This window comes from Aptenodytes patagonicus, chromosome Z, assembly GCF_965638725.1.
Source record: "Aptenodytes patagonicus chromosome Z, bAptPat1.pri.cur, whole genome shotgun sequence".
Lineage (NCBI taxonomy): Eukaryota > Metazoa > Chordata > Aves > Sphenisciformes > Spheniscidae > Aptenodytes > Aptenodytes patagonicus.
In genome coordinates, this window is record NC_134982.1 from 56,216,954 (window position 1) to 56,237,956 (window position 21,003).

The following is a 21,003-nucleotide window of genomic DNA, read 5'->3' on the forward strand; positions in this document are numbered from 1 at the left end:
CTTGGTTTTACTTTTACCTGCACTGGAGTCACTCCAGATCAGCTCCTCAGTTTGCAAGTAGAAGACATGTAAAATGAAGATGATATTGCTTTGGTTTTTCTTGGGATAATTGGAGATTAACTGAAGCAGTTCAGATAATCATAACTGCATTATTTTCAGATGGGACATTGCCAGCCAGAAGGAACAGGCGCGTATTTGGAGACAGACAGAGCTGCCTTCGTCCATTTACAGAAGATGATGCATTTGATCCTAATGATTCAGACATGGATCCAGGTATTGCTGGGGCTCAAACCTGTTTTCTTCTTGTGGACACTCTTTCGTATTATAAATACTGCAGATCGTAAGGCTGAGACCGCCAAAAGAGCGGTGGTTTATTTGCCTTTAGGAATAGTGGGCAGTGCACTATCCACAGCCTGCTCAGTCCTCCCATCAAGGCTCAGAGATAAGGGTGAAAATGCATTCATATGAATTTCTATTGCTATCTCTGCTCACCGCTCTCTTTTTTTTTTTTTTGGATGAGTGAGAGTAGCTGCTGCAGCTGTCACCCTGTGTCTCAGGGTGAACTTCAGCACAGAAGGGCCCAGAGAACATCTCTGTGAGCTTTTGAATGAGGGTCATTTCTTCTTGCTAACAGAATCCAGAGAGACAGACCTTCTCAGTGGCATGGATGGGAAAGGATCCTACCAGATGAAGGGCTGGAAGCTCACCCAGCAGCAGTTCATGGCTCTGTTGTGGAAGAGGCTGCTTATTGCCAAGAGAAGCCGGAAGGGCTTCTTTGCTCAGGTGAGAGCACCCAACATGTGCAGGGTCCCTCAGCAGGGACAGCTCTGGACCATGCAGTATTCGGAGCTGAAGGTGGGCAGAAAACCTCAAGGGAATACAGATAACCAAAACTGGTCTTCACTGCACATCTGAGGAAAAGGGAGCCTGTGCAAGTGAAAGGAGTTACATGATAACTACATGGTTACAGTATTCTTGCACAGCAAGGATGCAGCTGAGATTCAAATCCAAATTTGGCCTTGAGAGCAGCATTTGGAGGCTGAATCCTCTGCATCCCAAGTGGGTGCCCTGATTGAATGCCAGGATAGGTCTTGTATTGGTGTCTAGCAATGCCTTGGTGTAAATAGCAGAGACCTTCCTGGGAAACTTTGAAAAAGTTTTGATCCATTAAGTGACTCACATGTAGCTTCTGATGCCTCTGGGAACATTTGGTTTAAAAAGGGCGTGCTCTTTCCTTGCAATTTCAGGTTGTGCTGCCAGCTGTCTTTGTGTGCATTGCTCTCATGTTCAGCCTGATCGTTCCTCCCTTTGGGAAGTATCCCAGCCTGGAATTACAGCCCTGGATGTATGATGAGCAGTACACTTTTATTAGGTACGTTTCTTGTGGCCTAGAAATGGTGCTAAATCCTACATTTGTGGTGTTCTCTGCAAATGGGAGTTACTGAGTTCCTTACCAGGTTGTTTAAATTTGTTTAGCTCAGAAGCACATTTTGATAGAGTTCTGGTATTTTCTTTTTAGACCTTTAAATGCCAACTCTTAACTACTGGCAAGGCCATATCCATTTCTGAATGGTGCTATGACTCTAGTAATACTATGCACAAAGACCAGGAGTGTGTGTGCTCCTAGGCCAAGCATTCTTCAAAGGGAAATCTCCACCCATATCCTTTTCCTGAGCTCCTTCACTGTGCTCTCAGCCTTGTTCTGCTGCAGCTTTTACTGTGTGCCTGTTATCCCTCTGATCTGATAGTGTTTCTCTGCTGTACCCATAGCAATGATGCGCCAGAAGATGCAGGCACTCAGAGGCTTTTGGACGCCCTTCTCAATAAGCCTGGTTTTGGGACACGCTGTATGCAGGGACACTCCATCCCGTAAGTAGATGGGGGGGGAATGCTGGGAAGAGGAAGCCCAGCCCCGGCTTCTGGTCACCCAGTAGATTTAGCCGGCTTTAGGGAACGATAATCATGCATGGCCAGAGCAGGATTTAAGGCAGAAGAGTTGCAATTAGATTCAGTTTTTCTGCTCAGGACCTTTTAGAAAGTTACTGGCCCTCAGTGTGGTGAGGGAGTGAGGTTTGAGTGCAAGTCCTTACTGACAGAGATGGAAAGGAGACAGTAGTCTCTCCCTCAATTTACTGTTTGGTCCTGAATATGGAAAAGGACATAGTCATGTTGCTGTATGTTGTTGACTGTAGCTATTCCCATTCCACAATCGTCTGTTTCTAGCTGCACTAGAAACCTAGGTTAGCACCCGCACAAACACCAGCAGGAAGTGGAGAGCCAGACAGCACTGGTGGTGTTTTCTAGCTCTGCCACTGACTTGCTGCATGACCTTGGGCAAACCACTGAAGGTCCAGACCGTGAGTGCAGAAGGGGTATACAGAGTCTGGGATGGCATGTCTCTAGCCTGGAAGAACTGCAGCTCATGTTCACAGTATGATGGGGAGCAGGGGAAGGGGCCCTATGTGCTGGCTGGTGGTGGAAAGTAAGCTGTATCCTGCGAAACAGACACAGGAGCTGGGTTACTCCACCTATGGGGTACAGCGAGGAGGCTGCCCACTGATGCTGCCTTGGGCAAGAGCAGTATTCTGGTGCCCCAAAAGCAGAAATGTCATCCAAGAAATGACTGTCTGCCGTGATCTTAGAATTATAGAGTATCTCAAGTTGGAAGAGACCCATAAGGATCATTGAGTCCAACTCCCTGCTCCTTGCAGGACTGCTTAAAACTAAACCATATGACTAAGAGCATTGTCCAGACACTCCTTAAACTCTGGGCACTGTGCGTGCTGGGACTGACTGAAATAAAGCACTCACGTGCTGCAAAGTGAATGAGAAGAGGGGAGTGTCCGGCACTACTCGGTGTTGGTCAGCCTCAGTCTCTTTGGCGCTGGGATCTGTTAGAAGCTGCAGAGCCTGGTCAGTTGCACTGAGCTGTTTGTCTCAGTGAGGTCAGGCTCCTTTGAAAAACAGCCTGCCTCTTCTGGGGACTGTGGTGTCTGTTATTTAAATGGCTTGTAAGCAAAGGCCATCATAGTTGTTTTCAAAACTGCATTCGCCTTGCCTCTTTCCTGACACAGAGACACTCCTTGCACCATGGGGCAGAGGGAATGGACCACCACTTCAGTCCCAGACTCAGTCCTGGACATCTTCTTGAAAGGCAACTGGAGCATGGAGAACCCTTCTCCATCTTGCGAGTGCAGCAACGAGAAGATCAAGAAGATGCTGCCTGTGTGCCCCCCTGGTGCAGGCGGGCTGCCACCCCCACAGGTACGATGGAGCTCAGTGGTGCTGCAATGAGGGATGCTCCTGGAGAGCAAAGTGGCTGGGTGTGATTCTTGCATACAGCACTGCACACAGTTTGTTTGACTCTGCATCTCTGTTTTCTGATGGGCGTTTGTGTTTTCCCTGGTGACGCCAGCGTGAGCAAGACACTGCTGACATCCTCCAGAATCTGACAGGCCGCAATGTATCGGACTACCTAGTGAAGACCTACGCACAGATCATTGGGAAAAGGTAGCTGTTGAACACACCCTCTCCCTTCCCTCCCCACCAAATGCTGCTTGCTCTATGGGGGATGCTGCACAGATCAGGCAAATAGACCTGGGCAATCCAAACTCTTCAGCAGTGGGGCAGGCCCACTCAGCTGTCCTGATCCGCAGCTCAAGTGGTGTTTCTGCTTTATTAGTGATGCTGTGGCAGCTCTGAGGGGGGTGTCCTGAGCCTTGTAGGCAGAGTAACGGGGTAAGTCTGGGCACCAACCCTAGGGATTACACTGAAGAGGAGTGGTGGGATGTATGCCAGATGTGAGAGGCTGTTGCGCTCTTTTCCCTGGCCCTGTGCCTGCAGCACTGATAGGTCTATCTCTCCTCTTGTTCCACGTTTTATACATCAGCTTTCTTTTCTGTTTCTACAGCTTAAAGAATAAGATCTGGGTGAATGAGTTCAGGTGAGTTACTGCCTTTTCTCTAGCTTCTATGTGTCCACTAACCCTTGAGCACTGTATTAAGCAGGACAGACCCACCCCGCTTTGCAGGTTTTTTTATATGACTCTTAACTGCCAGATGTTGAGGGAGCATGTTTAAGGATAAACTGGGACAACCTCAGAGCACATCACTAGAAAGCATGCCTGCCTTACGCAGAGAGCAGTATTGGCTTGCAAATATTTGCAGGACCAGCCTACTGATACTCCATCCTGGGAGGTGCTGTTCTTCCAAGCAAGGGAAGCAGGGAGATGTCCTGCTTTGTCTGCACTGGCAGCAGAGGATAGCTGCATTTGTTAAATGGAACAGCACACTGAGCAGTCATAAGATGGGTATTTAACCCCAGAAACAAGGAGTTGGAGACATCATGGCTAAGCAGCAGTGTAGGAAGATCAAAGTCATCCCTTCATATAAGAGGGGAGACACTTGCTTTGGATATAGTGCAGGAAGAGGGGACATCTGGGGAGGGAGGAGGAGTGGTATTTTCTGGAGGCCAGTGAGTAGTCAGGTCTTAGCATCACTTTCTGTCTGAACTTTCAGGTATGGTGGCTTTTCCTTGGGAGCCAGCAGTTCCCTCATGCTTCCTCCAAGCCATGAAGTCACTGATGCCATTAAACAGGTGAAGGAAATCTTGGAGCTAGCACAGGTGAGCAGCTGTCCCCCATAAACCCAGGATTCACTAATGTCAGAGTCCTGTTACTTGGGAGATGACTTGGAAGCCATAAAATGAGGAGCATGTGATGTTAGCGGTGTCCAGTGTCTTCTCCCCATTGCCTCTGAGCTGGGGTCTCCCAGGCTGGTGTCTGGGAGCAGCAGAAGGCCTGGGGACACACTCAGCTGAGGCTTACGCAGCCCACGTTGCTGATGTGGGTTCTGCCCAACACCAGTTGCAAGCCAGTGGGGATTACCGACACCTCTGAGTATTTTGTGGCAGGACGGCAGGCTGTCTCAGGGAATTAACAAGCGGTTGCTATCTCCTTCAAAACCTCAGTTGAGCCCTCCTGTGCTGAGTCTGCCTTGGCTCAGAAGAGAATTTGGGCCACTGCTTTCTTCTTAGACTGCCTGTGGGCTGCAATGTGTCCGAAGGTTGCCTGCAACCCTGGCAATACTGACTGCTGGGAAAAAAGTAGGCCTAAGGCTGACCTCTCTTACCGGTGGGACTGCAGAAAGGAAGGGGGGAAGGAAAGCTGGAGTTTCTCAGCCTTCTTACCACCTCCGACTTGGCGGATACAGGTTGCAGAATGGAAAGAAAACTGTCAGAGCTGTGAAAAACATACTGTGACCCCCACTAGACCCCATGACATGAATAAAGGTATTCTCAGAGGGGAAGTAACTGTATCTTTGCTGTTTGCAGGGGAGTTCTGGAGATCGATTTCTCAACAGCTTGTCAAGTTTCATGAAAGGCCTGGATACAAAGAACAATGTGAAGGTAAATTAACCAATCCTCACTGCTGTGCCTGCTATTTGAAGTTCTGGTAAGCTGGAGTTATTTTTAGTTAGCAAAGTCCCAGCAGTTTGTCTTGGACAGCTGTGCAGACCAGAGCTCTCGGTATTTGCTAGTGGAGCAAATGCAGCTTGTATTCTTGTGTTGGTTTCCCCAAAATCTGTTTCTCCCTTGGAGTCTAGGCCTAAGGTCCAGAAGGAGTTCAGTGCTGGATCAGTGCTAGCTTCCAGCAGCCTTTTGTGGTTATTGATCAAACTGTATGTTCTGTCCCTGAGCAAACTAGCTGGAAGGATGTGGAAAGAAATAATATGCCCTCAATAGAGGAAGAGATGTTCTGCAGGGCTCAGGAGCCTATTGGGTAGCTGAGGTACCTGGTGCCTTTCTGATGCTGATGTGATCTCTTGCAGGTGTGGTTCAACAACAAGGGCTGGCATGCCATCGCCTCCTTCCTGAATGTGGTCAACAATGCCATCCTTCGGGCCAACCTGCAGCAGGGTAAAAACCCTAGTGCTTATGGGATCACTGCCTTCAATCACCCACTCAACCTCACCAAGCAGCAGCTCTCTGAAGTGGCCCTGTAAGTCCTGACGTGAACGCGGATGGGTTTGGGCTCATCAGCTGCTGATGACTGGAAATGTGCAACGTGGGAGGTGTTAGCCTCATTGGTGGACACTTGGTGGCCTGTGGCATTTAGGCTCTAACATGCTGGCCTTATTTTCTGTGGTCTGGGCAACACGTGCTGTTGAGCACTTGCTGTTGAACAGCACTGCTGTGCAAGCTTTCTATGTCTCTGAGTCTGTGGAAGCTGCAGTTTCTAAGAACCAGTGTAATCTTCAGACCTTCTGCCGCTTGGGAAATTCCTCTCGGCCATATCCAGAAAGGCAGCTCGCCATGAATATGGTCATTCTTTTGTCTCAAGGTGCCACCATTTGACTAGGAACCATTAATAGATTCTCTTCAGTTTTGCCCACTGTCTTAACCTGGGGGCCACACAGTAATGCACAGGGCTTACTTCACTGAGGCACTGACTAGTCCACTACTACCACAACCAGAGTCGGGACTCATAGGCTGTCTGCAGATACATCCTTCAGATCTTAGAGCAGTGGCAGATGACAGTCAGATATCTCTGAACTTTAAAACAATGCAAAAAAAAGGCAAACCCCCAACAACCACATGAAATGCATTAAGTGGGAAACAAAGTGGTGGTGATAAGGAAGGCAGAAAACAGTCTATTGTGCTGAAGTTACCAACCAATCTCCAGGTTGTGGTGCTGTCCTTGAGATGCCAACAGGCTGTGTATGTACCCTTTGTTATATGGCTGGAGAAAAACTGTGCATATAAGACAGCCTGATGTGGTCATCCTTTACCCTGCAAAACAAGGACAGCAGAAGGAGAAAAGGTTTCTGCACTGTCCTGCATGACCTGCCTCATTTCATCTCGAAGGAGCCAGCACCAGCATACAAACACTTTGCTTTCTTCTTTTTTCTTTTTGTCCAGGATGACCACCTCTGTGGATGTCCTAGTCTCCATCTGTGTGATCTTTGCCATGTCCTTTGTTCCTGCCAGCTTTGTGGTCTTCCTTATCCAGGAACGTGTCAGCAAGTCTAAACACTTGCAGTTCATCAGTGGTGTGAAGCCTGTGATCTACTGGCTGGCCAACTTTGTCTGGGATATGGTAAGAGCTTGTGACTGTGCTAAACTGTCCTCCATTCTGTGTTTGCAGGGTGTCCGTTGCACTGAAGTGCAAAGTGCAGTTGGGGCCAGTGGGCACCACATTAATTCAGTGAATAACAACTGTGCCTATGACTTCTGTGTTCACTCTCTTGGGGCGGTGGTTCACCTCAGTGGGACAAGGAACGCTGAACAGAGGATGGGAAGGCAACCATAAGCTCAATCACTAGCATTTATTATGTCACTTTAAAATACCTGCCCCAAAATGTTTGCTTGTGTAGCCCCTTGTTCTGCTCTGTTCAAAGCAGGTTTTTTCAACCTGTGGTGTCCAGAACCTCTGAGAGCCTATTGACTACTTCTAGAGGGACCAAGAAATATAAATTCATGTGTACTACATTGTAGTTCACACATGTGACACTCCTAAGTGTCTCCCATTGGAAACAGCTTTGGGAACACTGAAGAATGTTGAAAACCATTGGTTCAGAGCAGAAAGACACCTTTCTTTTTTTTTTTTTGTCAAAATGGAAACAAATCTAAACCCATATTTTTCATCTTCTAGTGCAACTACATTGTTCCAGCCACACTAGTCATCATCATCTTCATCTGCTTCCAGCAGAAGTCCTATGTATCCTCCTCCAACTTGCCTGTGCTGGCTCTCCTTCTGTTTCTCTATGGGTAAGGGATTTCTCATCAGAAGGATGACTGGGAAAGCTCTTAGACTCAGAAGGTGCTTACCTGATGTTGCTGCCTTTCCTCTTGCCAGGTGGTCCATCACCCCTCTCATGTATCCAGCCTCCTTCGTGTTCAAAATCCCCAGCACAGCATATGTTGTGCTGACCAGCGTGAACCTCTTCATTGGCATCAATGGTAGTGTGGCCACCTTTGTCCTGGAGCTCTTCACCAACAACGTATGTTTCCCCAGAAGCTCCTCACTGTCTTGTGCTGCTACGATCTAGTTCCATGCTGGTGCCATGTTGGCTTTAGCAACCAGTTTTCCAGAAAGGCTAGCCTCCAGCCTGGTCCCATTAGCTACTGCAGCGGTTTAAACACAGGTTCTGATGGAAATGGGTTAAAGCCCACTTCAGCAATGTTCACTGAATAGTTCAGGTGGGAAGGGACCTCCTGAGATTGTCTAGTCCAACCTCTGAGCAGCGTCAGCTAGAGCAGGTTGCTCAGAGCCATCAGGTTTTGAACATTTCCAGGGATGGAGATTCCACAGTCTCTCTGGGCAACCTCTTCCAGTTCTGCATCACCCTTAGGGTAAAAAAAAAATATTTTCTTATGTTCAAATGGAATTTCCTGTATGTTCTTCATGTGGGGCAGTTTCTGTCTACTATGGGCCATTTCAAGCACTCAAGCATTTAGTTGTCCTCAGTCTTGCCTTCTGTGGTAGGTACCTCCCTAACTGTATTGGAAATTTATACACCTCACTTCAGTTTTTCCAAAGCCAGATACCTACTGGGGAAGGTGCAAGTTCCTCTCATGCCTGTATGCAACACAAGATGTCTTGGCAGGCCCCGTTTGACCCACACTGGTGTGAAGTGTTCCTTGTGGGAGGAGGTTGAGGAGACCCTGTGGGAATTACCTGTTGATTGTACCACTACTTGTGGGCATAAGGAGGCAGTCCTTGATGATGGTCCCTTTTGTACAAGGTCTGTTCTAGCCCAGTAAAACCATGTACATGCTTGAAGATAAGTGCCTGACAGAACAAGAACCTCTCCTCAGGCTGCTGTCAGTCCAACCCGTGGGCTAAGCCAAATGGAAGACAACAAAGGAAAAGGATTAGAGCCTCCAATGTGGGATAGGGAGGGGCTACCCACAGCCTCTGAGATAACCAGTCTGTGCAAGCACAACTTTACTGTCTCCTCAACCTGTAGCCTTTTGGCATGTTATCATTTGCAGACACTGCCTTTTAGACTGTGAGCATTTGGAGGAATCTCTCCTTTGGTGCAGTTCGTTTGTATTAATAGCATCTTGAGCAATGCAACAACACTGACTGTCCAGAGAAGCCATGGCACTTGCTCTTGGGAGAGCATTTCTAATCCTTGAATTTTTGTGGGGTTGCAGTGTTGGGAGAGGGAGGGGTCAATCGCAACATGGGCCACACTTGGCACATGTGGCTGTTTTCCGCTCAGATGGCTCACTGGCACTTGATTTTGTCTTAACAGAAGCTGAACAACATCAATGACATCCTGAAGTCTGTCTTCCTCATCTTCCCCCACTTCTGCCTGGGGCGGGGACTCATTGACATGGTGAAAAACCAGGCCATGGCTGATGCTCTGGAGAGGTTTGGTAAGTGAAATTGCGTATCACAGGGACAGTGGCCTGAACTGAACCGGGAAAGCTCAAGTCTGCTCTGGATGAGCACCCTTTGCTCCCGTGACCTTTCAGGAACTGAAAGCATGTGATTTGCAGCACAGATTTGATCAAAGCTGGCAAGACTCCCCAGCTGCCCTCTTTAGGTTGTTACAAGGACTGAAGGAGGCCTGGCAGATAGATCCCCAGAGTTTTGAGTTATCAGGGGCATTAAATAAAAATGTATAAAGCCAGCTGTATGGAGAGGATCATTAGGCCAAGTGTAAGTAGTGGCTGAGATTCTGGAAAGCTGGTTTTTTTTGTTTGTTTTTTTTTTTTCTGGGATGCAGATGCCAGACCTGAGTCACAGTCTCTCTGTGCTTCACTAACCTTTCAGGAAGGTGGGCTAGCTCTTCTTTGGCAGACTGAATTTTCTGGGCCCGGGTCCCAGCTTTACCACACTAAGAAATGTGCGTACAGCTACAGCTGGCCCCTTGTGTGGTCTCTCCCTTCCCTCCTCCTGCTGGCTGCTCTCCAGTTGCCCCGGTGCTCAACTTGGTGAGCTCTGCAGGAAGAAATGCTAGCCTGCTCCCATCGCTCTGGAAAGGTGACTGTGCTCTTCATCTCATTTTGGCAGGAGAAAATCGTTTTGTGTCCCCTCTGTCATGGGACCTGGTGGGAAGGAACCTCTTTGCCATGGCAGTAGAGGGCGTTGTCTTCTTCCTCATCACAGTGCTCATCCAGTACAGGTTCTTCATCAAACCCAGGTAGGTTGTCTGCTCCACTTCACCACTGCAGGCAGGTAAAGTTTTCATTGGTGTCCGCCGTGAATTGGGGAGAATATTAATTATGGAGGCCCTGTCATCTTCTGCTAAGGCTTTATCATGTTGCTCTCTCCAGGCCTGTCTACGCCAAGCTGCCTCCTGTGAATGATGAAGATGAGGATGTAACCAGAGAAAGACAAAGGATAATTAGTGGAGGAGGACAAAGTGATATCTTGGAAATCAAGGAGCTAACCAAGGTGACAGAAAAGTTCTGCATTCCTAAGACTTGTTGGCACAACACCATGCAGTTCACCAGAAGCCTCATTCAGAGGAGCTTAGTAGGATCAAAACCAGAGCGTGTTTGGGATGTTGAATATGTGTAATTATAGTTCTAACTATAGTTCTCTTTGACATTGTCCTTCTCATTCTTTTTCTTCTGGTTTCAGATTTACAGAATGAAGCGAAAGCCAGCGGTTGATAGGATCTGTGTTGGAATCCCCCCTGGAGAGGTAAGCTTATCTGTCAAATTCATTGCTTTGCTATTACTGTAGTATTTAAGAACAATAGACAGCAAAGAGTAGGGTAAGATCAGAAACAGATGATGTTCAAATTACATCGAAGGAAATTGCTTGGAAGTTGAAGCAGTTTCTGATTATGTCTCTCTTTGCCTTTGAAAAAGATACTGAACTCTCAGTGTCTGGGACCAGAAGCCAAACTCTGGTACCCTCCAAAGTTTGGCACAGATACACTGTGGTGGCACTGCACCAAGGTGACACCACAGTTCATTCATTTTCCCAGCCTAAAGATTTATACTTAAAATGAAAGTTCAGAAGTTTTTTTCTGAAGATGCACTGAAGACTCCCTCCAGCTGTCCTGAGGGTCAATTTGCTCCCTCCCATCTTGTCAGTGCTGAAAATGATGCAGCTGAATCCTGTTCTCAAACACACTGTACTCATCTGCTCTTTTGTGTCCCCAGTGCTTTGGACTCCTGGGAGTAAATGGTGCTGGCAAGTCATCCACTTTTAAGATGCTAACTGGTGATACAGATGTGACAGGAGGAGAAGCTTTCCTCAAAGGAAACAGGTGAAAGACCATGCATCTTTCCTCTGCTTTGTGTCAAAGCAGGTCCTTTGCTGCTTTCTCCTCCAGCTTTCACAGCCTTTGTTCCACTTCCAGCAAATCTAAACTCTGCCCCACTTTTTCCTTTTTCAACTCCTGGCATCTGTTGCAGCCCTTTGCCAAGTCTGGTAAAGTACTTCAGCAGCTTAGGAAGATGGATTTAGACTGGTAGTCACTTCTGAATACCTGCCCTCTCATGTTGAAATGTCATATTTAAAAAAAGAAGGGGGGGATGGGGGAGAGAGAAAAAAGAATTTGGCCAAGATGGACTTCTAGGATCCTGTATTTTTGTTAGTTCAGTGATTCCAAACCCACTGTTTCACTTCCCTCCTTTTAACACCTAAAATAGCAGCATGTACTTGTGAAATCCTAACAAAGGGTTTTTTCTTTTACAGTATCTTGTCCAACATCCAAGAAGTTCATCAGAACATGGGCTACTGCCCACAGTTTGATGCTGTTAATGAACTGCTGACAGGCCGAGAGCACTTGGAGTTCTTTGCACTCCTGAGAGGTGTTCCAGAGAAAGAAGTCTGCAAGGTAAACGAAACACCATAGGACCCACCCCAGTGACCAACGGTTCCTGCTTGCATGCACCCTCCCCGCAACACAAGCGATGCCATGATGTGAAGATACTGTATAGTGAAATCTGCCCCTGTTTTCTTCCAGGGCAAACCAGAGTTGCTGTGGTTTTTCAGTGCTGCCTAGAAAAGTGTACTAAATGGGTACACTTTGGGCCCTGCATTCTCATAGTGGATGCACTTCTCCACTGAATGACTTTTTTCCTTTAAGAGTTTAAGGGCTGTGGAGCTGCAGGTCATGCAGAACCTCACCTCCTGGCAAGAGTTAATTCTTCAGAGTCCCAGGGAGCAAGCACTCTACAGCTTAACAAGAAGCCTCACGCTAGCTGTTACATCTTCCCAGTTGATCACACTGCATCATTAAAGTGCTGCTATTTCAGCATTCAGACATGGGGTTATGCTAACAGTCTTTAGGAAATTAATGGCAGTGACCAGTACCATACAGTGCCTTCTTAGTGCTGTTTCCTTGAGTTAAGAGCAGTTTTCACTATATGCGTCCTGAGTGCTGCAGAACAGGAACTGCTGTAGGTAGGAAGATGACACCTGTACCCAGTGCTTTGGATAGGGCCAGATCTGGTGCCTAGGGTATGTCCAGGCAGCTTGAATCTCTCTTTGAGAGTAGTGATGATGGGTGAGAATGGCAAGCTCCTTCGAAGGTTGCTGGCGAGTTCCTCTGTGTGATGTTCCTACCAGCCCTGTATAAAAAGGGACCCAGTTTTGGGTATCATCCAAGTAGTAGCTGAATCTTTTCCCCGTAATGCTTTTTAGTCCCCAGGGCAACAACGCCTGTCTAGTGGCACCAGTAGTAACACTCCTGAAAAACAAACCAGATCCTCCCCATCTGTCTGAAGGGCTAAGGTGCACCACAGTGGGATTGCTGTGTGTCAGTAGCGACCATGTCCCTGCTGCAAGCCCACAGCAATTGGAAAGCTAGCTAAAGCCGGTGCTGCGAAGAGCGCTACACTGATGGTTATCATGGCTCAACTGATCTTGAACTCATGCTCACTGGCCAGTAAGCTGCAGCCATTTATTTTTCTGGCCTCCCAGGGGCAGGATTGCATATATCCTGATCTAGAGGTGAACAGGGTGTTTCAAAACCCATATCCGTGCCCCATTAGATCTCAGATGAGTGGCCCTTCTCAAAAATGTTTTTAAAGCCAAAGCTCATAAGGAAAATCTCATTGTGTAGATGTTGCTGTGCTTGATTCAAGATGGTGGTTTGCTGTCTCTTGTAGGTTGGCGAGTGGGCAATTCGGAAACTGGGCCTTGTGAAATATGGTGAAAAATATGCTGGGAATTACAGCGGAGGGAACAGGCGCAAGCTCTCTACAGCCATTGCCCTCATTGGAGGGCCACCTGTGGTGTTCCTGGTGAGTCTGCAACCTTTGCTCATTAACATTTTCCTTGGAAAACAGAAAAATCAGGTTCAAATGAAGACTAGATATTTCATGGCCAACTAATGTTTAAATACATCATTAGTCACTTAAACATGAGCAAAGAGCACACAGAAATAAAGATTCCCTATTTAAATGTAGGTGCAAGCTATAATGTGCCTTCAGACTTCTGTTTCTGAAAAATCCCTGGGAAAGTGGGGGGTCTCGAACATGATGCCAAACTGCCAGCTCTGTAGCATCTTCACCACCTTAGTACTGCTGCAAAGATTTCTATACCTACAAAAAAAAATAACAGCCTTCCTGCTGGATACAAGCAAATCCTACTGTGCAGGAGAATCAGTCCTGTGTTTTTAATAATTCAATGAAAATCGGAAATAAATATTTTAGGATTCTTTACATTAAAATTGAGGCCAAACCTTAGGATTACTAAAGTTCATAGTGCAGGAGAAAGTAGTCTAGTGCTCTATTTAAACAAGCTAAGTGACTTTAGCTTGTTTTAGAACTGGATATTTCAACATGTTATAATTGCAAAATAAGCAGTACTTCCCAGTGCTGAAAAAGATGTTTGCTAATTTAAAATTTGGAGCATAAATTATTTTCTCATTTTGGAAAATGAGTCAAACTTGTTTATTTTCAGCTTTTCCAGTATGCGTAATCAGAATGGACAGGTCACTTCAGAGATGAGGTATTTGTGAGTAGAACGTAACAGCATAACCTGTTTTTTGTATGTTTTGCAGGATGAGCCAACAACAGGGATGGATCCCAAAGCACGTCGTTTCTTGTGGAACTGCGCTCTGAGTGTCATCAAAGAGGGGAGATCAGTGGTGCTCACATCTCACAGGCAAGTAGCAGCCCAGTTGTATCATACCCTGGCTTTTGCATCTACCAGGGCTGGATGTTAAACTTTGCTTGGCTGCTTTGCCCTTCGCTGCTCCTTGCAGTGCTAATGAAGTTACTTCTGCCTGCAGCATGGAAGAGTGTGAAGCCCTGTGCACGCGAATGGCAATAATGGTCAATGGGCGATTCAGGTGTCTGGGCAGCGTCCAGCATCTAAAGAACAGGTAGCTATTTTCTTTTCACTTACACCACAGAGTTGTCTGCATTTTTAGGGAGATACAGTCAGACTTAATTCCTCATGCAGCATTCCCATTGCTATTCTGGCTATGGGAAATGCTGCTGGATTTTAAGCTGCACTTCTGTTTCAAAGGCACTCAACTCCTGTGCTGGCCCTCTTGTTTATAGGTTTGGAGATGGTTACACCATAGTGGTGAGAATTGCAGGGGCAAACCCAGACCTGAAGCCTGTTGAGGAGTTCTTTGGGCATGCCTTCCCTGGAAGTGTCCTGAAGGAAAAGCATCGGAATATGCTGCAGTACCAGCTTCCCTCTTCACCATCCTCCCTGGCCAGAATATTCAGTATTCTCTCCCAGAACAAAAAGAGACTCCACATAGAAGACTACTCCGTTTCTCAGACCACACTTGACCAAGTAAGTTTTTAGTAGCCTGTCTGCCAAAAGCTGCTTCATGCAGAGGTAGGAATAAGTCCACCAATTTACTGGACCTATCTTTTAAGGGCATTTCAGCAAAGTAGAGTACTGAATCCCAGGACTAGTTCGGGAAGCCCAGTGTATGAAATGCCCTGAATTAATGAAAATCCAGGGTGATGTGTGACGTGGCCTTTTTTCTTGCAGGTATTTGTAAATTTTGCTAAGGACCAAAGCGACGACGACCACACTAAGGACCTGTCATTGCACAAAAACCAGACTGTGGTAGACATTGCAATCCTTAATTCCTTCCTGCAAGATGAGAAGGTAAAAGAAAGTTGTGTGTGAGCCCATTTCAGCAAAGAAATGATGAGCAGAATGCGAACTTCCTTTTCCTGGGATAGGATACTCCCAAAGAAGAAGCTAGAGGAAGAGAAACTGGACACTGTACTGATAACCATTCAATGCAATGCAATTCAATGCAATGAAAACAAAATTCCTTTACAGGGGCAGTGCCTCGTGGAGTCGTCTTGTACTGTTCTCAAGTGAAAGACTTGAACTTAGCTCATTACAGTATAACTCTGAAGCTGTGGTAAAGCACCCACCAGATGCTGTGGGTTTTCAACCATACTGTAACTTGTCCTGTACAGTATGTTTTTACTAGGGCTGCAAAAATAGTTCATTGAGGAATCATGGCCAGTGGTTATTTATAGATATTTTAGACATGCGTGTTTTAGTCTTTAAAACAATCATGTCAGGAGTGGGAATTTCCTGGTGCTACATCCATTGCTGGCAATGAATGCACCAAGACAGTGGCAAGAAAAGTCACCACCAGTGTTGTAGCCATAGGTTGTGAAAACTTACCTGACCAGCTACTTTTCCTAGACTGGTGTAGGTCAGTTGGTGACAAATCTGGGGCTACAAAGCAGTACTGTGCAGATGGGATGGCAAGAGACAGGCAGTCATATCCATACATCTCCATCAGTAAGTGGTGATATGCAGAACTGTGAACCCTGCAAATGCACAGGATTGTCCCACCAGCATCAAAACCAATAACCTATTCTGACTAGGTTTTTGTGTAGCTAAGTACTCTCCTGCTCCTTTGAGGTACTGCAGCAGCTGCATGAACACCTAGTAGGGGGAAGTGGGTGAGAAGCAAACCTAGGGTTTGGACCACAGCAGCAAACTCAGTAGTTGTACAAGCTGCTAATGCCAAGAGCAAATTCTAAATCATGAGATGTCACTCAGATATGTAATATCTGCTCTTTAACCCCTGCTTTGCACCAGAAAGGTACCCATCATCTGAAGTTATTGCTTAGCACAAGCATGTTGCCATTTCTGGCTTTGCCAGATAAAACTAGAAATGAGATGTAGATTTTTTTTTAACAGTATTATTTATGACTTTAAATAGGTAGGTAGCATAATTAGGGATTGAAAGTGCTTTCAGTTGATCTTTGTAGCCACAGTATTTCTTTACATTATGCTTGCAATGCTATGCTCTTATTCTGTCCATTCAGCAATAGCTACATTCATGATCTGACCAAGTTCCAGACTCTAGCAATCAGCTGCTATCTGCAATTAGTGCAAGTTGTTCACCTAAAATTTTCCCGTTTGGAAACTGGTATAACATTAGATTAATGTGTAAGTTTCTGCTTCTGTTGTGCAGTGTAGTTTCAGTCATTAGGTGATCCCTAACTGGAGAATACACCCTTATTATACATGTGACAAACTGCTTCAGTAAAAATCCCCTTCAAGAACAAGGTAGTTCAAAATAGTAGTGTTACAGTTACGTCAGTCAATTTTTAAAGTTTTACAAAGCCAGGATAATATTAGAGGGGATATTACATGGCAAGAACAACCAATTCTTGTTCACATCCTACAACAGTCATGGGAGAATATGCTCTCATTAATACACTTATGGGCCCCTCTGTCTTGCTTTTACACTCAGAAATAGGTTCAGTAATGTGGTTTGAACCCAAGTGCAGTTCCTGGGCTGTTCCTGTATGTCATGCCTCCGCCTTAAATACTGGTACGGGTTCTGCACTAGTTCTTGATGCTACTCCGCCATGAATCAATCACGGACCATTTTCTTCTGTGAATGCCCATAGCAGCCCAACAAACAGTGAAGAGACTGGCATGAGCCTCAAGAAGGTTGATTACATATTTCCAGGTATACTTGGTAACAATGACCAATTCAGCATTTTTAATACAAAAACAGTTAAATATTTAGCACAAGTTCCCAGTCCCTGCTGTGTCCTGCCTTGGGATAAAGTAAGAGCTTACTACATGCTCTGCTAAAGTGCCTTTTTCATACCTTTTTTTTTTTTTTAATCTGTATAATACATTGCTAAGGGGATTAAGAAAGGAGTGTAATGGGGATTGGTATACCTCACTTAAAAACATGCTTTGTTATTATCTTTATGGCATCGTCACCCTATGGGGATGAGTTACAGGGTGATGAATACACCAGACTTCCAGCTGCAGAAAAATTACTAAACAGGTGAGCTACAGCCATTGACTTCTCTCTAACAGGCTGCAGGTATGTTATGGTATCATTGAAACAAGTAGCATGTATTGAAGGCTTACCACTGCTAAAAATCACTATTACAAATCAGCATTAAGTCACCGAAGTGAAGGGCTTAAGTTTTGCACTGCACCAAACTAGTGCGTGTAGAGCTAGAACGAGTTCTAGGAGGATTCAGATTTGGTCCTGAAAGGGCTGTGGTTTGCTCTTTGTAACTGCTCACGTAAATGATTAATTTAGTAGGAAACAACAGTCACATCATAGTCCTCTTTCCTTAGCCCGCCAAAAAGAGATTCTTGATTCCTATTGCCCTGTGACTGTCATGCTCATACAGAGTCTGCTACCTGTGACAACATGTTACAGTAAATGTGGATGTTAACTGAAACTGTTTCACAGCTCTGATCTGTCTTGTTTGTACTAAACAGACAGCATAATACAACTCTCACGTGAAGATTTGTCATGGAGTAAGTTCAGACAGCCACTAATTTACTCTTAAGTGTGTGTTGGGGAAAAATCACTCTAGAGTCACGTACAGTATATGAACCACTCTTGATAATGAAGCTGCACTGAGGTGTTAACTTAAACTTTATTACTATTGACATGTTGCATCCCTCTTTGTAGTATATTTGTATTTCAGTAAGGAGTTGTTGTATTTTCCCCATGGTTAAACCACCACTTTGTGCTTATCCTTCCCTCCTGAATTATAGTTGGTCCTTCATTCCAAGCACTTTATGCTATCTGTAATGGGATCTATTTTTGCACTGGAATATCTGTTAACTTTGCAAAAATCTAGAGAGATTTCACAACTGAAATTTCTAAGTTAAATCCTTAAATGGACATTTTCATTAAAAGCAAAAAAAAAAAGTATATATATTTGTATTTGCTAATAACTGTTATGTGAAGTATTAAAAGGCACTCTAATTGCCTTGTATTAAGTAAAAAATAAAGCTGTTGTGGCGCCATTGGTCTTCAAAGTGTCATTTTTGCATATGTTCTTTTGAGGAGTGCTGTTAGCAGCTCTTCTTTTGCCCAGTTTTGTTTTGTTGTGCACTTTGATGCATAATGTACAAGCAAGTTCCAGTATCTCTACAAATTAGCGGTGGGTACATACTATTTTCAGGTTAAGTGAGGTGGCACAAGATTTGAAAGGCAAGTGCTACTTTAAGCTTCTAAATTTAGTAAATAAAAAGGTCTCCAGCAAATCCTGAGAAAAGTGATTGGTGTAACTGTCAAATCCAGCTGCAGAGCATAACAAACTTACCTGGATGTTTAAATCCCAAGCCAGGTATCTGCCTCTGAATATTTCCATTACAGAGACGTGGTAAGTTGCAACTACTGACAATTGTTCTTCCTCTTTGCTAAATCTACCCTATACCTGTTTTCACTGGCAAAGCAAAATGTTACGTTTGAGTACAAAGAATCTGAAATACCCTAAACTTAGCTAATCCTTAGCTAATATCAAATTAAAGGAAGATCACTCAAGTTAATACTAGGTTGATTTTGAACAGCAGTCTACAAATGAAAGCAGAATAATGGTCTGATGCTCAAAGGAAAACTGATTTTAAAATTTTGCCTTCTACTGCCTGTAGTCCCACTGTCAACCAGTTAAGTTCCAGAATCCAGCCAACTCTTGAAGTTACACTCATCAGGAAAATTCATCCTGACATGAAAAGCCAGTTAAAATTTCCTGGGTTTTCTGTTTTAATCTAGTGTCCAGCTGGTGCTTTGGGTAATGTGCTTGATTTATCAACCTCTTGTCAGAAAACAACAAACTTTGGAATAAAGCACACCTCTAACATCCTGAGTAGTATTTATTCTCAAGGCTGGTGACAAGGGAAATAGTTCTACTAAAAAAAATTATACTGTTTTTAGTATACCTCTCTTGTTTTATTGTTTACTGGAATAAAACTTAATTTTTGCATTCGTGGAAAAAAAAAGTCCTATTAATTCCCTGTCCCATTTTTCAGCCCATGTTTTTGTTATTTAAAAAAAAAGTCCTCCTTTGCGTTAACTGCCATAAGGCAACATTCTGAATCAACTTGGTAGTGATGGTTTATCAGCCATTTATACCTTAAATAGTTGATTTGTAAAATACAAGACAGTGGTCTTTGAAGTAGTGTTTGTTCCACCCTGAGAATGCTGAAGACTGCTCTCTTGGAGGGAGAAGAGTATGAAGATTTGGGTATAGGAGCTGGGACCTGTTATACTCCCTTACTACAGCATCTGGATCCCATTGGATCCAGCACCTTGGATGTAAGCATAATTGCCTACAGCTGTTTTCTTAGTGCTTTCCATGAGATCTTAATGCACTTTACAGAAGCAATAGTCATCACTAGGCAGACTGCACAAAGAAGCAGTAGAAATGTGAAATCAGTTGCTCATTGGAGGTCAGTGATTAACGTGTGGAAAAGCCTCCCAGGTGCTCTGCCAGTTAGTGACCTTTAAATTGCAGAAGAGGGTGCTCTGCACCACTGTACACTAAACCCAAGTTTGACTTCTCGGCCCATGTGCTCTCTGCCCTGCTGCTATTCACTCTAGCTTACTGGCTCTAAAGCAACTATTATCAAGACTGTTGTTGATCAAAATGCAGGACCTGCCTAATGTGGTACTTAGAGAATGGGGCTTATCATTTAAGTTTAAAAAGAGTAAGAGCTTGAGCTGTAAACCCTAAAAATAAATGCTTTACCCAAATTTATCTGGCTCTTAGCAGTCTGGCAAAAAGTATTTCAAAGAATGTAAGCATGTGTAGATCAGCTGAGTTTGACTACACAGTTGAACAAGGGCTAATCCAATTTTGGCACCCTAAACAAATACTAAAATACCTAAGGCAAAGCATTATGTGTGTAATCCACAAGTCTGAGGAAGTGTTTACTGAACAAAAAAGGAAAGGGCTGAAGTGAACTATAACAAGATAGTGAATAAATGCTCTTCTTGTGGCAGAGTTTATTGGCACCCACTACCTGACCAGCTTCACTGCAGCACCTCCTAGGGGCAATTCTTAAACCAGTATGCAATAGCCATGATGTGATAATTACAAGAGTCACCAAAGTACGTTGTGAAAGTGATACCAGCCCTCAGCTGTAACATTGGAAAAGAGCACTTACTAGGTGTGATAAGTGATCTAGCTATGCATAAAAGCATTAAGAACTGAGTGGCTAAAATAAAAGATAGGTGAAGTGTGGTTTGTCCTGGTCTCAGCTGGGATAGAGTTAATTTTCTTCCCAGTAGCTGGTACAGTGCTGTGTTTTGGATTTAAGATGAGAACAAAGTTGATAACGCACCGATGTTTTAGTTGTTGCTAGGCAGTGCTTACACTAGTCAAGGACTTTTCAGCTTCCCATGCTCTACTGACTGAGAAGGCTGGAGGTGCACAAGAAGCTGGGAGGGGGCACAGCTGGGACAGCTGACCCAAACTGGCCAAAGGGATATTCCACACCATGTGATGTCATGTTCAGTACATAAACTGGGGGGAGTTGGCTGAGGGGCGGTGACTGCTGCTTGGGGACTGGCTGGGCATCAGTTGGCGGGTGGTGAGCAATTGCACTGTGCATCACTTGCTTTGTATATTCTTTTATCATGATGATTATTTTCCCTTCCTTTTCTGTCCTATTAAACTGTCTTTCTCTCAACCCATGAATTTTACTTTCCATCACCCCCTGCCCCCTGCTCCAATTCTCTCCCCCATCCCACTGGGGAGGGGGGAGTGAGCGAACGGCTGTGTGGTGTTTAGCTGCCTGCTGGGTTAAACCACAAC

At 45.0% G+C, this 21,003-nt stretch overlaps 1 protein-coding gene across 1 annotated transcript in view; it reads left to right on the forward strand.

The window, feature by feature from the left end:
• ABCA1 (ATP binding cassette subfamily A member 1) overlaps window positions 1–18,211 on the forward strand; it is a 94,975-nt gene extending 76,764 nt beyond the window's left edge. The window contains exons 27-50 of the mRNA XM_076362460.1: window positions 160–273; window positions 635–783; window positions 1,248–1,372; window positions 1,771–1,869; window positions 3,075–3,264; window positions 3,416–3,510; window positions 3,911–3,943; window positions 4,518–4,623; window positions 5,332–5,406; window positions 5,829–5,998; window positions 6,919–7,096; window positions 7,652–7,767; window positions 7,856–8,000; window positions 9,261–9,384; window positions 10,025–10,154; window positions 10,288–10,408; window positions 10,598–10,660; window positions 11,128–11,234; window positions 11,666–11,807; window positions 13,084–13,218; window positions 13,980–14,083; window positions 14,211–14,303; window positions 14,485–14,728; window positions 14,933–18,211. Coding sequence (XP_076218575.1) covers window positions 160–273; window positions 635–783; window positions 1,248–1,372; window positions 1,771–1,869; window positions 3,075–3,264; window positions 3,416–3,510; window positions 3,911–3,943; window positions 4,518–4,623; window positions 5,332–5,406; window positions 5,829–5,998; window positions 6,919–7,096; window positions 7,652–7,767; window positions 7,856–8,000; window positions 9,261–9,384; window positions 10,025–10,154; window positions 10,288–10,408; window positions 10,598–10,660; window positions 11,128–11,234; window positions 11,666–11,807; window positions 13,084–13,218; window positions 13,980–14,083; window positions 14,211–14,303; window positions 14,485–14,728; window positions 14,933–15,073 — 2,999 coding nt within the window. The 3' untranslated portion in view covers window positions 15,074–18,211. The remainder of the gene's footprint in view (window positions 1–159; window positions 274–634; window positions 784–1,247; window positions 1,373–1,770; window positions 1,870–3,074; window positions 3,265–3,415; window positions 3,511–3,910; window positions 3,944–4,517; window positions 4,624–5,331; window positions 5,407–5,828; window positions 5,999–6,918; window positions 7,097–7,651; window positions 7,768–7,855; window positions 8,001–9,260; window positions 9,385–10,024; window positions 10,155–10,287; window positions 10,409–10,597; window positions 10,661–11,127; window positions 11,235–11,665; window positions 11,808–13,083; window positions 13,219–13,979; window positions 14,084–14,210; window positions 14,304–14,484; window positions 14,729–14,932) is intronic.
• Window positions 18,212–21,003: the final 2,792 nt, after the last annotated feature.